The 16,068-nt window shown below is 32.9% G+C and overlaps 1 protein-coding gene across 1 annotated transcript in view; it reads right to left on the reverse strand.

Annotated features, from left to right (window-relative positions):
- LOTGIDRAFT_173233 (hypothetical protein) overlaps positions 1-16,068 on the reverse strand; it is a gene marked incomplete at both ends in the record, with an annotated part of 90,802 nt that overhangs the window by 42,145 nt on the left and 32,589 nt on the right. The window contains 18 exons of the mRNA XM_009050694.1: positions 29-215; positions 650-818; positions 1,086-1,321; positions 1,676-1,841; positions 2,858-3,140; positions 3,520-3,738; positions 4,748-4,762; positions 5,292-5,492; positions 6,032-6,300; positions 6,872-6,989; positions 7,933-8,070; positions 8,422-8,609; positions 9,156-9,291; positions 10,238-10,357; positions 13,043-13,155; positions 13,394-13,526; positions 14,028-14,284; positions 15,364-15,522. Coding sequence (XP_009048942.1) covers positions 29-215; positions 650-818; positions 1,086-1,321; positions 1,676-1,841; positions 2,858-3,140; positions 3,520-3,738; positions 4,748-4,762; positions 5,292-5,492; positions 6,032-6,300; positions 6,872-6,989; positions 7,933-8,070; positions 8,422-8,609; positions 9,156-9,291; positions 10,238-10,357; positions 13,043-13,155; positions 13,394-13,526; positions 14,028-14,284; positions 15,364-15,522 — 3,107 coding nt within the window. The remainder of the gene's footprint in view (positions 1-28; positions 216-649; positions 819-1,085; positions 1,322-1,675; positions 1,842-2,857; positions 3,141-3,519; positions 3,739-4,747; positions 4,763-5,291; positions 5,493-6,031; positions 6,301-6,871; positions 6,990-7,932; positions 8,071-8,421; positions 8,610-9,155; positions 9,292-10,237; positions 10,358-13,042; positions 13,156-13,393; positions 13,527-14,027; positions 14,285-15,363; positions 15,523-16,068) is intronic.

Genomic DNA, 16,068 nt, shown 5'->3' on the forward strand with positions numbered 1-16,068 from the left:
TCAGCCTTAGAAGCAGTAAATTCCTTACCTCAGAGGTGACAATAAATCCTCCAACATTTTTCAGTTTTTCTGTTTGTTTTTCACTCCAGCGTACAAAGGCACCCGAAGATTCTTCCACATAATAATCAAACACTTGTCCCCACATAGGCAGACGTATTGGATGGCGAGCATGGTACAGAATCTCATGAGCAAATCTACTAAATCTATCTCTAAATCTGAAGAGTAAAAAACATAACTACATGTATTTAATTTATTGGTTGGCTACAACGATAAATCTTTCGGCCAAAAAAATAAAAAGATGGGCAAAGACCACATCATGTGAAATTTCAAAACAAAACACAAAAGATCATTGGCAATAAACCTTATTCACGCCTCGTTTTTGAGGCGGTAATCAATTCTGATTTTAATGATGTAAAATATGATTAGTTTTAAATTAGTGGGATTGGAGGAGTTTTGGTGGCGATTTTATGCAGTGACGCGCTGTGACCTTTGTTTGTTTGAGTTATGAGCCTCGTTCTGGATTCATTATGGCCGACGCCTGATAGGTTTGGACAAGTACCAACTCCTATAGAAAGGATCTTATGTTACATCTATGGTCCTAACAACCAAAAATCTGGAAGCAAATTTTAAAAAATTTATTACTCCTAACCTGTCATGCACAGATCCACCAAAAGCCCAAATAAAAGAGAATGCAAACATAGACTGGACTAGTTCCATGTAGTTTGGTATCATCATATCTATCTGAGAGGTGGTTGTTAGTCTACTAGACATATTCCTGGAGGGACTACTCCCCATACTTTTATTACTCGATTCCCTATCTGAAATAAGATCATCTTATGCTTTAAAGTGACAGCTGCAGCATTTTTTTGACCAATCGTACTCAGAAACAGGAATTTTTTAGCTAAGCCAATCAGTATTAGTGTTTACAGCTCCCCATTGAAATTTGATCCTTCAAATCCATGTGTATCAAGAATTACCTGCACTTGACTCGTCTGTTTTGAGACACTAGCACAATGTAGAAAGGACATCTATAGAAAAGATATTTACAACATTCGGCAGCAGGGTAATTGCTCATTAAATCTTACCTTCTGTAGTTTCTAATTTCAACTTCCTTTCTAATTCATCTCGTAATAACACACGATCCAGCATGGCATTAAAAATCATGAAGAATGATGTCACTTCCTGTATACCCTTGACAACAGAGTTCTGATTGGTCAACGTTTGACTGATATTCATGTTGAGACCAGACATACATTCAGATTTGAGATATTTTAAGGTTGGTGGGAACACATCATCTATAAGATTCTCTAGTATGTTGGTACTGTAACATAAAATGATAGTGGTCTGTAGTATCCTGTATTTAGTCAGTATAATGATAAATCTAGTTGAATTTTTTGGCTTAGCCAATCAGTATTAATGTTCATAGCTCACAGTCGAAATGTGAGCCTTCAAATCCATGTGTATCTAGAATTATCTGCAATTGAATGTAGTCATACATACAGATACTCTGTGATAGAATAGACATATATAGAAACAGTGAGTAAAGTTCCTAGTTTGAGATATTTTTAAAGGAATTATGCGATTTTCGTACATTTCTAGTACTTCTGAAGACAGATGACATATTTAAGACAAAAATCAATCTTCCAAAATGCCCCATATGTCCCTTTAAACTTACCAATTAGCTGTTATGACCCAGCGATGTTTGGCTGTCTGTTTCCAGTGATAAAATAAAGATTTCCAGTAAACAGTGGACTCTTGACAGTGAACAACTGAACACCGTGCTATAGAGGATGGTGAGGCATTGTGGAGTGAACATGTTTCAAATATAACTGATGTTGTATCTAAAGTGAGATCAAAACAGAAAAAAAAATCACACAAAGAAATATCATGCATTATGGTGCGGGCAGACAAACAGTCAACACAAATCTGGAGTAAAATCTCAGGTGTGCCACGCTTTGCTGACAGGATTTTTAATATCAAACATGTTTGAATTTTGTCACCGATTATTTTATCGTCTGCAATACAGAGTGTCAACATCCAATCAGATTAATTTTCCTTTCAATTGCCTGATCTGCATGCATGTATCAACATAGTGGAAAATAATCAACTGGAGATTTTTTGTTTCCTCGTGTGCCCGCAGCTGGTGATTTTTCTTTTTTAAGATGCTTTGAAAGTCATTTCCTATTCTTTTTGTCCCTTAAACCAAATCCTTAGCTATTTTAGTCAAAAAAAGAAAAAAATACCACTGGAAATATAAATAGAAGTTTGGGATCTCTGATACATGAAGAGAAAAAACAGAATAATCAACAAAATATACTTAAAGATGGGTTTCCTTATTTTGTAATGTCAAATTAAGCAAACTATTTGATTAATTGGTGTGTCTAATAAATTATCATGTATTCTTAATCATATCATTATGTTCTTATTGCATATATAATAAAATGTCCATGTCAGTCTGGATAAACAAAAAAAAATACCCAACTTATTGACCTTTCTTGATCAGTTACTCATTGGAAGTCATTGGTAATTTTCTTCTAATTTAGTTAGTTAGTTATGAATTAATTATTGACATGTGAGACAAACTGGTATTTTTCCAAGTCATTAGAACACCTCTACTTTCTATTCATATAAGTATTAGCTCTTTAACTCTTTAAAATATAGCCTTGCGAAAACAGAGAAAATAGAGTGAAAACGATAAGTCGAACAAGATATTTAGGTGAAAACTTATAAGATCATCACGAAAATTGATAGGGATCATCTTCATAATGACAGTAACGGAACTCTTCTTTAATACAGACAAAAAATTAATGCATTTGATATTTCTGCAATGTGTTCAGTGGAAAAAACACACAATTACCTTTCCGTTCAATTTTTTCAGCATTAGCTGTAATCTGGCAACGCTGTTCATCTAGTAAGGTTTTAAATCCGTCTGTCCACAATGGATCCATTTCACCATCTAACACAATCCAGCGTGTTAAAATGGACGGCAGCTCTGTTGTTCCAGTGTTCTTTAATTTCTTATCACCATTTACATATGATTCTACATGCGCCTTAGTAGCTAGTGCCATCGTGTAGGAATCTTTTACTATTTTTGTAAGTAGTCCACCAGACCAGAGTCCATTTTGGAAATGACCAAGAAGCTGAAATGAAAGGATAACTGTCTTTTAAACGAGAAAATATTTTCACAAAAGTCATTTCAGTTTGATTATAATTCTATACTTCGGTACATTTTCTTTAAAGAGATTGTAAAGAGGTTTTCTAAATTTTTGATGTGTATTGAGGACACTGATAGCTAGTGACATCATAAAAAGCTTTAGTTTTAGTCGAAATGCACGAACCACAGACGTTGGAATGGTGCAAATTGATGCTATCAGTGTCCCCGATACACATAAAAAATTTAGAAAACCTCTTTACAATCCATTTAATTTTGTTTTCTTTCTTAGGGGTGTGGTCCTGTGGCCTTGGTTCAACCAGTCTCTATGGTAGTAGAGCCACCACAATGTACATCTGTAGACTTACTTCTTCAGGCATCATAGAAGTTGGATTTATTTTCACGACATCAACTTTAGGGTATTCAGCATGATCTGGTTTTTTCTTTTCTTTGATCTTGTCTTGTACGTTGTCAATATAATCTTGAGCTCGTGTTATATTCTGACGTAGATTTTTTATCTTCTTAAAGCCAGTCAATTCACGTTTCTTAGTTTTGATAAAATCGGTGTTTTCTATGTCTGCTACAATCTATCATCATAAATAAATAAATCATGACATTTATTTATTATCCAAGAAAATTTGTCTCCAGAATGGGCCAATGTGTCACCCCATCAGAGTTTTTAGAGAGTTAACATAGTGTATATCAATATTTTGTAACTTTAACATAACTGTATAAGTAGAAATATTAAAACAGAACTTGAATCATGTTGTTACTCAGAGTTTCACGCTATGCATTCTTTAGACAACTGATCTATTTTCAGCCTGTGTTTCAGACAACAGACCTATTTTTTTTAGAAATATTGAAACAGAACTTGAATCATGTTGCTCAACGTAACCAAGCAAATGACGTCACGTAAAGAACCATTGCTGTAATCCACTGTGCTATAGAAGCTTACACTATTGATAGATTTGATAGAAAAAGAGGAGTAAAACTAAGAATTATTGAATGATTTACCACAAGAAGCTAAACGTTATATATTTACAAAGATTTAGACATAAATTATTATTATATCATTTAGTTAATGATAGATATTGCATAGAAAACTTTAGACAAAGGTGACATCAATAAAGAATATGGATCATAGAAATAATATAAAAGCCAAGAAAATAAAAATAAGCAATATAACTAAAGTTGTAACATAAATTGCATTTTTCTTTGATTTTTTTTAAGAAATAAATTGCTTAAATGTATGGTTGAGGAAAACCATGGTCTATCAGCCATTTGTTGTTGTACCATACTTGGATACCTTAAAGAAGAAAGTAGGTGGAGCTTAGGTGGGCTAAAACCAGTGCATTTTGATGTGATTGCAAGGCTGAAGCTCCACCCCTTTTTGCCGTAAAAAGTTCAAGCTGTCAATTATTTTAATTTATGTTACAAGTCATATATACCATTTGTCTTACTTATTAACATATAACATCCTAACGAATTCGTTTGTTTAAATATGTTAATGAGTAACAACTATGGTATATATATAGTCTTACTATGTATGAATATAAAAGAAGCAAGCAATATATATCTATGACAGCCTTTACTTACATCACCATCATCATCCTTAAAATAAATGTTATCCAAATAAAATTTAATAAAAAAATTAGGTAATTATGAACCACATGTTTAAAGGTTTACTAAGCTTAGCTCTTAGGATGACAAAGAAATTGAAATTTTTAAACTTGGTTAAAAGGAGTCTTTGTTCATCAGTGGACTTATCTGGTGTCATAACTATACAACAGAATCTCTCTATAATCCAATAAATCTATAAAAATTCAATAATATTTAGAAGCGTTTTTCAATAATTATTTAGTTTAATGGATATATCATCTTATATAGAGATTCTATTCTTTAGTCATGGTACCTGGTAAGTCTAACTGATGAATATATACTCTTATTGACCAAGTTTGTGACTTTCAATGTCTTGTCTATTCTAAGAGGTAATATTCCATTAAACAAGAAGACAAATAATACGATTTTATTTTTCGAAAGGCACAAAACTATTTCTGACTCGTGGTAAATAAAAACAAACAAATATGTAATTCAAATACAACAAATGAAAATAACATTGTCAACAAAATTCTATTCTCACCTTAATTTTTTGAGTATTGGCATGGACTAAACCATATTCTGTATTTAATTCATCTTTAGAATGATCGGGACTGTATGATTTGTAGTTCAGTGAATTAATAGCTCTAGATAGTGTATTATATAGTGTTGATTTACCACTACCAGTAGGTCCTGTTATAATCACTGGACTCTTCTGTTCTACTGCTGTATGAAGTTGTAGTGTCTGCAACAAAATCATATCAGAATAAAAGCATCATTAAGGCAGACATTACATAGGTAACGCCTCACATTTTAAAGGGACAGGTGCCTCATTTTTTTGACCAATCATACTTTAGTCTCAGAAATGTAAATAATAATAGTAATAGTGTTCACAGCTCAACGTCGAAATTTGAGCCTTCAAATTCATGTGTGTCTAGAATTATCCGCATTTGAATGTTAAAATGATGACATGTTAATTCAAGATACTCTGTGATATATAGAAATGACATATTTAGCAATAGTGAGTAAAATTCCTATTTTGAAGTATTTTTGAAAGAATTATGCAATTTTTGTACATTTCTAGTACTTCTGAAAACTATTTACATATATTCAAAACTAAAAAATGGAATTTATGAAATGAGTTGCCAGATTCTAACATAGTTGTCAACTTCAAAGAATGTCATGTTGTTCTGTTTACATGGGGCATGAACCTGTGTTATGTACCAGAGAACAGAACTGTTGTGTGATACATGTAACTGCATTCACACAAGAGATAATTCTTACCTTCAAAACTAAGTCTTCATTTTCTTCTAAATAATCATCTTTAAGTTGTGACTTGATAGCAGAGACAACATTAGGATCGTAAGACTGGTAGGGCAAGTCTTGTTGATTGGACATAGCGACTGGAAACACATCCTTTAATATGTTACTAAATATAGATACATGTTCTGCATCTTCAAAACGGGAGGTGAGAAGTTCTTTTAAAGTAAAAACTAAACTGTTCTCTTCTGCCATTCCAATATCTTCTGTTTCAGATGTTCTTGATTCTCCATCTTGAATAAAGGTAGAAATAATACTATGGTTGAGCAAATATATTTGGGCACATTTTTTATGCCCATGTTTTAAAATAAAAATATTGTTCCATTTTTCATTAGCTTGTAGTTTTAATATAGTCAGTGACTAATGACAACCCTTTTTAACATCCATCAAATTAACCTTTTAACCTAACTCACTTTCGTCTGCTTTAACCAATCAATTTCTACCCTCTCCACTGCTGGCATTTTGTGATGCAGTGTTTATCTGGTTAGGTCAAAAAGTTATTTTGAAAATCATTGAAAAGGGCTGTCGTTAGACCTTAACTGAAGTGGCTATATTAAAAATAAAAGTTAATAAATGAATGTTTGGTCTAATATTAATTAGACTGGTAGATACATAGATGTAAATGCTTATTTTAGAAATATTTTCAGGTACAATTTAAGATTTGAACAACATTTTGAAGCGGAGAGCACATATAACAAAAACACAAGGAAATACCTTAAAATATTCCATTGTGTTTTTATTTAAGGTATAATTTACAATTTTTTTGATAATGAAAATTTCGCACACTCCCCCTTTAATACTTACCCTCAGTTTCTGTAGAGATATAATCTAAATGTCTATTGCTTCGTAAGTTTTTAACACTGGCTATAATAATAGTCTTTATTTCTCGTAAATTGATGTTGGAACTTGGACTATTTGGTAACTGGAAATGAATCAAAAATTTAAAGTTGGATTGACATTTTAACAGAAAAGGGGTTGTATAATCTCAAGCTAAGGACATACTGGACGAATATTATTTGCCGGTATTTTTGCAGAACTATTCGTCGCCGAATTTATTAGGCCAACGCAGCAGTCACACTGGACGAACGCCTGATTTGATAACTCGCCTACAAATTAAATTACGCATGTGAACGGCACTTAGTCACATGATAAAAATATGATGGTGTCCAGAAAGAAGAGAAGAACGCCAACTGCTTATATCATATAACTCCCACAACATAATTAATTTCTCTTTATTTTCTGCACTTCACATTGCATTGCTGGAGGTTGCCATTGGCGTCTGTGATTGGTTTAGTTACAGGAAAGTTCACGATAGACTTCGTCAGAGTGGACACACTTGCCGAACGTGTCGATAAATATTTGGGCGATTAATATCTAACACACTTGATGTTGGCGAATGTCTTCAGCCGATGGTCGGACGAATGTCGTAGCACTGGACACACTACAGGAAAGCAGCATTAGCCTACCCTTGTCTTTCGATTCCCAAATGTCAATGGGTCTTAAACATGCACAGCCTGTTGCACATGGGGCCTCCGTTTATTGTCCCATCCGAATGACTTAACGCTTTTGCCATGTTAGCCCCTCTTACCTGCATCACTGACAGGGGGAAACCGGGTTAAAAATGGAAATGGATAAAAATTTAAATCTTAAAATTCAACTGAAATTCAAATCCAAATGTGTCAGATTTCCCTTTTTCCTATACCTAGATTGTATTTAGGTTTATGATATTAATAAAAATGGCCTCCAGGTATCAATGGGTTAAGCAATCAGAGAATCTGAGATTCGACAAATGGTCTGTATAATCTGATTTGTGTCTAGAACAACCAGTGCACAGGGTATCATTAAAAGATTTACGGCATTCTTACATATAACTTCAAAGAACTAAGAAATCGTGAGAACTTTTGAGCTAGTTGTAATGAAGTAGTATAGTTGTAGATATAAAACATGGTCTGGATAATCTGATTTGTGTCTGGAACAACCAGTGCACAGGGTCTCATTAGTAGCTGAAACAATAATAAAAAATGATCGTAGAGTTGAATTAAAAAATATATATCGTATATAATGTCAAGTAATGAAGACAGGCAACACCATGCAGTGTGCAATGAGGAAAACTACTGTTTTTCAATTTCCAACCATCGAGGGATATTTAACATGCACAGCCTGTAGCACACAGGGCCTTGGTTTATTGTCCTATTTGAAGGACTAGACCCTTTTCCATGTCAGCTTCTCTTACCTACATCACTGACAGGAGGAAACCGGGTTGAAAAATCAGAAGGTATTATCTCAACCTATGTTGGGATTGAACCCTAGATCTTCAAGTCGCAGAACTGTTTTGTGATAAAATAAATTCATACCCTGAAATTCTCTGGTATATGAGAAGCAGTATTATTTCTTGTGGTCATGGTCATGAAGCACCCATAGTTAGAGCTAGCTGGTATCAGTCTACCATTAAACATAATATTACCCAATTTAGGATGAAAATAGCTGGGTTCTTGGGTTAATTTACTGTAATCAACTTGGGATTTTCTCTTTTTCACATGTTCTAAATGAAATAATATTGAATGGAAACAATCTTGTTGTGGAATCTTTAAACATTTGAACTATTTCAGCCACTATCCCTACTGCAGTTTGATGACCTTAAAGGAATTGTAAAAAGGTTTTCTAAATTTTTTATGTGTATCAGGGATTCTGATAGCATCAATTTACACCATTCTAATTTTTGAACAGATGTCTGTGGTTCTGCGATTCAACTAAAACTAAGTGTTTGATGACGTCTGACAGAAAATTGGAATAATGCAAATTGATCTTATCAGTGTTCCCAGTATACAAAGTTTAGAAAACCTCTTTTAAATCTCTTTAATAGAGGCACATAGTAATTTAATTTTTCACTGAATTCAATATTTAGTTATCCTGAACACTTAAAACACTCAAAATAACTGCACCTGGCTTGTCTGTAATTAGCTAACCAATTGCTTATACCCGGGAAATCATATTACTATATTACCCTATTTTCACCAAACTCTGCATTCGTTTCACAAAGTCTCAACATGTCCTCACAGTTAAAATATCTAAAAAAAAATTGGCCTACCATAGAATAATGGAGGTGGTCTATTAGCTCTGTATAATTCAGATTCTTTTATTTCTATTTCTCTTTCGATAGAATGGCGTCTCTGTTCTCTTTCAGCTATCCATGTATCTTCAAAATATGTCATCAATCCTTTCTCCTAAAAATGATTCAAAAGGATAATGGAAATGGTTTCAAAGTATGATGGAAAAGGTGCCAAAAGGATTATGGAAAGTGTGTAAAGGTATTAAAAGGATTATGGACAAGCATTAAAAGGATTATGGAAAAGTATCAAAAGGATAATGGAAAAGGTATCAAAAAAACTATGGAAAGGGAATCAAAAGAACCATGGAAAAAGTACTAAAAGGATAATGGAAAAGGTATCAAAAGGATTATGGAAAGTGTAGTATCAAACGGACTATGGAAAAGGTATCAAAGCATGATGGAAAAGGTGCCAAGAGGATTATGGAACGCTATAAAAAGGATAATGGAAAATGTATTAAAAGGAATGTGGAAAGAGTTGTAAAATGATTATGGAATAGATATGAAAGGACTATTTAAAATGTATTAAAGTATTATAGAAGGTTTCAAAGGCAAAAGGATGATGGTAAAGGTTTCAAAGACAAAAGGATTATAGAACAGGATAATGGAAAATACATCAATAAGGATTTGGAAAGGGTATCAAAACGATTATAGAAAAGGTATGAAAAGGATAATGGAAAAGGAAAAGGGACTTTGGAAAAACGTATCAAAAGGATAAGGGAAAACGTATCAAAAGGATGATAGATAAGGGAAAGGTATGAAAAGGATAATGGAAAATGTATGAAAAAGACAACAGAAAAGGTATGAAAAGGATTATAGAGAAAAAATCAAAAGGATTATAGAAACAGTATCAAAAGGATAATGGAAAAGGTATCAAAAGAACTATGGAAAAGGTACCAAAAGGACTATGGAAAAGGTATCAAATGGCTTATGGAGAAAAAATCAAAAGGATTATAAAAACAGTATCAAAAGGATTATAAAAACAGTATCAAAAGGATTATAAAAACAGTATCAAAAGGATAATGGACGAGGTATCAAAGCCATAACACAGAAGATAAACTTACATTAAAACCATGTGGTACAGTTCTCTGTCTATCTAGACCAGGAGATGGTGTAGTGTGAGGTAATGGATGAAGTGTTGTTAGAGAATTTCTTCTTATTACTTGTTCTTCACTACCAACCTTCTACAAACAACAAAAAATTCATTTTGCATGAGTTGTGGCCTTATTCTCAAAAACTTCAAATGATCTTAGTGTTCCAGTCATCTGATTGGTCAAATCAATTTTAAGTCAAACTTAAGTCAAATGATGCTAGCACATTTATTGTTTTACAAATTCCCTGAAAATTACCATTATCTTATATAAATGAATTCTGTATGTTCATTACAAGGCAAGGATGTTGATATTTTGTTAATTTTAGTGTGACTATTGGTCATATTTTCACCAATTTTCAGAACAGGACAAAAAAAAAAATTGAGCCTAGGGTACATTGCAGCAGTGGCGGTGCCAGACTGGGGGTACAAATAGGGGGGAGACTGACTCAATGGGGGGACAACTGCTGAGGCTGAATTCAAATTTTGGCTACACTGTGATGGTGTTATAGCAAGCCTCTCATAGTCAAAGAGGGTTCTCTCCAGAAATTTTGGGGAAAAAAGGTAGACATTTAGATTTGTTGAAAATAAAGTGTTGGTACAATTGGGTGTGCAAACCACTTTTCTCCCCTGTACTCCCACTGGGTAGAAATGCATTGGAAGCATCTAGAAGCTTAAATAAAACATAACTTACAAATATTTGGTTTAAACAAATGTTTTGTGATGCATTAAAAAAACTATTGAAAAAAATATTGAAAAAATACAATTTAAGAATTTAGTCAAGAGCATTTAGAAATGATGTTTTATCTCACATTTTTCTTTAGATTACTACACCTGCAATCCATGATCTGACATCTATAGTCTTTTCCTGTTCAGTCGAAGTTTTAAACAATTATATTGTAAAAAATTAAGCTTGTATGCTATAAGAGCTATAATATGAGCTTGTATGCTATAAGGGCTATAAATTAAGCTTGTATGCTATAATAGTTATAAATCAAGCTTGTTTGCTCTAAGGGCTATAAATTAAGCTTGTATGGTATAAGAGCTAAATATTAAGCTTGTCTGCTATAAGGGCTATAAATTAAGCTTGTATGGTATAAGAGCTAAATATTAAGCTTGTATGGTATAAGAGCTATAAATTAAGCTTGTCTGCTATAAGAGCTATAAATTAAGCTTGTATGGTATAAGAGCTATAAATTAAGCTTGTATGGTATAAGAGCTATATATGAGCTATAAATTAAGTTTGTATGCTACAAGAGCTGTAAATCAAGCTTGTGTGCTATAAGAGCTATAAATTACGCTTTTATGCTATAAGAGCTGTAAACCAAGCTTGTCAGCTATAAATTAAGCTTGTATGCTATCAGAGCTATAAATTAAGCTTGCATGGTATAAGAGCTATAAATAAAGCTTGTGTGCTACAAGAGCTGTAAATATAACTTGTCAGCTACAAGAGCTATAAATCAAGCTTTTTTGCTATAAGAGCTATAAATTAAGCTTGTATGGTATAAGAGCTATAAATTAAGCTTGTATGGTATAAGAGCTATATATGAGCTATAAATTAAGTTTGTATGCTACAAGAGCTGTAAATCAAGCTTGTGTGCTATAAGAGCTATAAATTACGCTTTTATGCTATAAGAGCTGTAAACCAAGCTTGTCAGCTATAAATTAAGCTTGTATGCTATCAGAGCTATAAATTAAGCTTGCATGGTATAAGAGCTATAAATAAAGCTTGTGTGCTACAAGAGCTGTAAATATAACTTGTCAGCTACAAGAGCTATAAATCAAGCTTTTTTGCTATAAGAGCTATAAATTAAGCTTATATGATATAAGGGCTATAAATTAAGCTTGTCAGCTATAAGTGCTATAAGTTAAGCTTGTAAGCTATAGGAGCTTTATATTAAGCTTGTAAGCTATAAGAGCTATAAATCAAGCTTTTATGCTGTAAGAGCTATAAATTAAGCTTGTATGCTATAAGAGCTGTAAATTAAGCTATCTAATTGTGTGTGCTATATAACAATTGATCATATATATTGGTGCTATAAAATAAGCTTTTCTATAATTAAAACTTATATAAAATACAACATACCACAGAAAATTTCTGTAAAATGATAAAATAATTTTACTGTTAAAATAATACTGGATACATCAGTTGAAGAGCGATGTAAGTGTTTGATATCGTGACTTATTGCAAAATATTCCTCACATAAGGCCCTTCGCAAGTAGTGACGTCATCAAACACTTAGTTTTAGTGGAATTGCAGGAACCACAGATGTCTGATTGAAATTTGGAATGGTGCAAAACCCCTTTAAAGAGATACATGTGCCATTTTTTTGACCAATCATACTTAAGTCTCAGAAACCGGAATTTTTTTGCTAAACCAATCTGTTATAGCGTTCACAGCTCACAGTCGGATTTGAGCCTTCAAATCCATGTTTGTCCAGAATTATCTGTGATTGAAAATACATATATAGAAATAGCGAGTAAATTTCATGGTTTGAAGTATTTTTAAAGGAATTATGCGATTTGTGTACATTTCTTGTACTTCTGAAGACTATTTACATATATTCAAGATTAATATCCACACAAAATGGCACACCTTACCCTTTAAGGCACCTTACAATGTAACAACAGACACAAAACATACATTATTTTACCTTTTGATAAAATTTGAATCCATGCAGCTTGGAAAAGAAATTGAAAATTGTTAAAAAAAAAACCAGAAATTCACACAGAAAATGAATTATAATATTCTCTGAGTAAGAAATGAAAAGTATCCTACCTTATCAAAATGAGCTTGTCCTCGGATCTTATACTGATTATTATTAGACATATCTAATGTTTTTAATGCTGTTCGTAAATAGTCTAAATGTTGAGCTGTTACGGACATTAATCCTACAAAACACGACAGAATTGGCACTTATTGTAAAAAAGCAAAAGAGATTGCAGATCTTCTTTTATTGTAAAACTGAATGGAAAGATGGAGTTCTGAGGTTAAAATGTGTAGAGTCACAAGCATTGACTTAAGACCACCATAAGATAGTCACTTTGATATACAACCTTATTTTTTTAAAGCTGAAAACAAGCTCTCTGAGCTTTAAGGATATAATCATAGCTTTAACAGTGTACTAACCTGAAGTTAACTTATCAGTATCATCAAAGAGAACCCAACAACCAGACTGAACTAGACCTGATAAAAACTGTATCATCATTGGTAGAGTAAGATTCTCATTACATGTTACAGTAAACAGACATCGTCCTAACATCTACAATAAAATATAAAATCATAGTAACCATAACAACCAGACTGAACTAGACCTGATAAAAACTGTATCATCATTGGTAGTGTAAGATTCTCATTACATGTTACAGTAACCTGTAACATGTAACGAGAACTGTATCATCATTTTCACCACGAAACAGTTTACTGTTGTAAGGTTTGCCATCCGTTTGATCAATCATTCCTCAGAAATGTGAAACGCTAAGCTAATCAGTAATAGTATTCACAGCTCACTGTGATTTTTAGCCTTCAAATTTATGTGTGTCCAGAATTATCCGAGTTTGAAAGTTAAAAAGACGACTCGTCATTTCTTGAGATTACATAGAAAAGACATTGAAATAGAAAGTCAAATTTCTAGTTGGAGATAATTTTCAAGAAATTATGCCATTTTTGTACATTTCTCGTAACTATGGAGACTATATACCTAGCTTCAAGTCCCGTATCAACCCCCCAAAATAGCCAACGCGTTCCTTTAGAAAATGCTTACCTTTGCCAATTCCTGTATGGTTTGAGATTTTCCAGTTCCTGCAGGACCTATCAGGGTACCACACTGGAAGTTCTTCAATGACTGGCAGAGAGACAGGAATGCTCGCTCTGTCAGTGGTGTCAATGTTAAACAGTTAGATGGACCCAAGTATTCATAATCATACAAGAATACATTGCCTAGATTCTGGATATAACATGGGCTGAACTGGAAATCTGATGAAACTGTGGTTCTAGCTCTAGCCAGCTTAGGAATCTCCTCTGAAATTACAGAAAATGACGTGAATTGACATGAATTGACATGAAATAACAAGAAATGAAAAAAAAATGACATAAAATGAAGTGAAAGGAAATGACATGAATTGACAAGATATGATATGAAATGACATGAAATGACAGGAAATGATATGAAATGACAGGAATTGACATGAAATGACATGAAATGACATAAAATGAAGTGAAAGGAAATGACATGAATTGACAGGATATGACAAGAAATGACAGGAATTGACATAAAATGAAGTGAAATGACATGAATTGACAGGATATGATATGAAATGACAGGAAATGACATGAAATGATATGAAATGACAGGAATTGACATGAAATGACATAAAATGAAGTGAAATGACATGAATTGACAGGATATGACAAGAAATGACATGAAATGATATGAAATGACAGGATATGACAGGAATTGACATGAAATGACATAAAATGAAGTGAAATGACATGAATTGACAGGATATGACAAGAAATGACATGAAATGATATGAAATGAAAGGAAATGATATGAAATGACAGGAATTTACCTGAAATAACAGAAATGATATAAATTGAAATGAAATGACAGGAAATGATATAAATTGACATGAAATGACAGGAAATTAAACAACAGGAAACCAAACTTTCTGTTTTTTTATTAGCTTTTATTTTCAATATAGCCACTTCACTTAGAGCCAACAGACTGCCATTTTTTTTACCAATCGTACTTTAGTCTCAGAAACAGCAATTTTTTAGCTAAGAAAATCAGAAATAGTGATCACAGCTCACAACTCACAGTAGAAATTATCCGCGTTTGAAAGTTAAAAAGACGACTTGTCTTTTCTTGAGACATTGCCATATATAGAAATAGAAAAAGAAATTCCTAGTTTCAGATATCTTTGAAGGAATTGTGATTTTCGTGCGTTTTTAGTACTTCTGAAGACTGTTTACATATATTCAAGACTCAAATCAACCCCCTTAATATGGCGCATCCGTCCCTTTAAGTAAGTGAAAATTCAAATAGGTGATCCTTTCGGATTTCAGAGTTCTTATCTAAATTTGCAATAATGACTTACCAACACTACGTAAAGATGCTTTATGTACAAGTCTCTGTGACTGACTGCCGTCTGCTTCGGTTGTTTTAGCTCTCAAGACATTTCTAATATCCATTTTATGATGCATCAACTTTATCCAATCAAACGAGGACGTTGATACAGAACTATTTTCTATTAGATCTACAAAATATTTATGAAAATTTCAGATGCAGATCCCATTTTTGTTATTAAAGGGATTAAAAAGAGGTTTTCTTGAATTTTTATATGTATTGGGGATACTGATAGCATCAATTTACACCATTCCAATTTTCAAACAGACGTCTGTGGCTCCTGCAATTCCACAAAAACTGTGTTTGATGTCATCACTAATCATGCAGGGCCTTTTGTGATATAGAATATTTTGCGATTCGTGACGTCATCAAAAAAGTTTTTGTGGAATTGCAGGCCCCGCAGACGTCTGATTTAATATGGGAATGGTGTAAATTGATGCTATCGGTGTCTCTGATACACATAAAAAAATATAGAAACATCTTTAGAACATTAACAGCTTATGGTTCACTCAATCCAATGACAAATTCTTCCAGATGCAGCCAGTTGCTTGTAGTAGTTGAAAACCCAGAAGCTCTCAGATTCTAATAATTCTTACTATTTGTAACATCCCTACATGAAATAGTCTGGTTCATCAAGTCTGATAATACTTACTATTTGTAACATCCCTATATGAAA

This window comes from Lottia gigantea, assembly GCF_000327385.1.
Source record: "Lottia gigantea unplaced genomic scaffold LOTGIsca_152, whole genome shotgun sequence".
Taxonomy (NCBI): domain Eukaryota; kingdom Metazoa; phylum Mollusca; class Gastropoda; family Lottiidae; genus Lottia; species Lottia gigantea.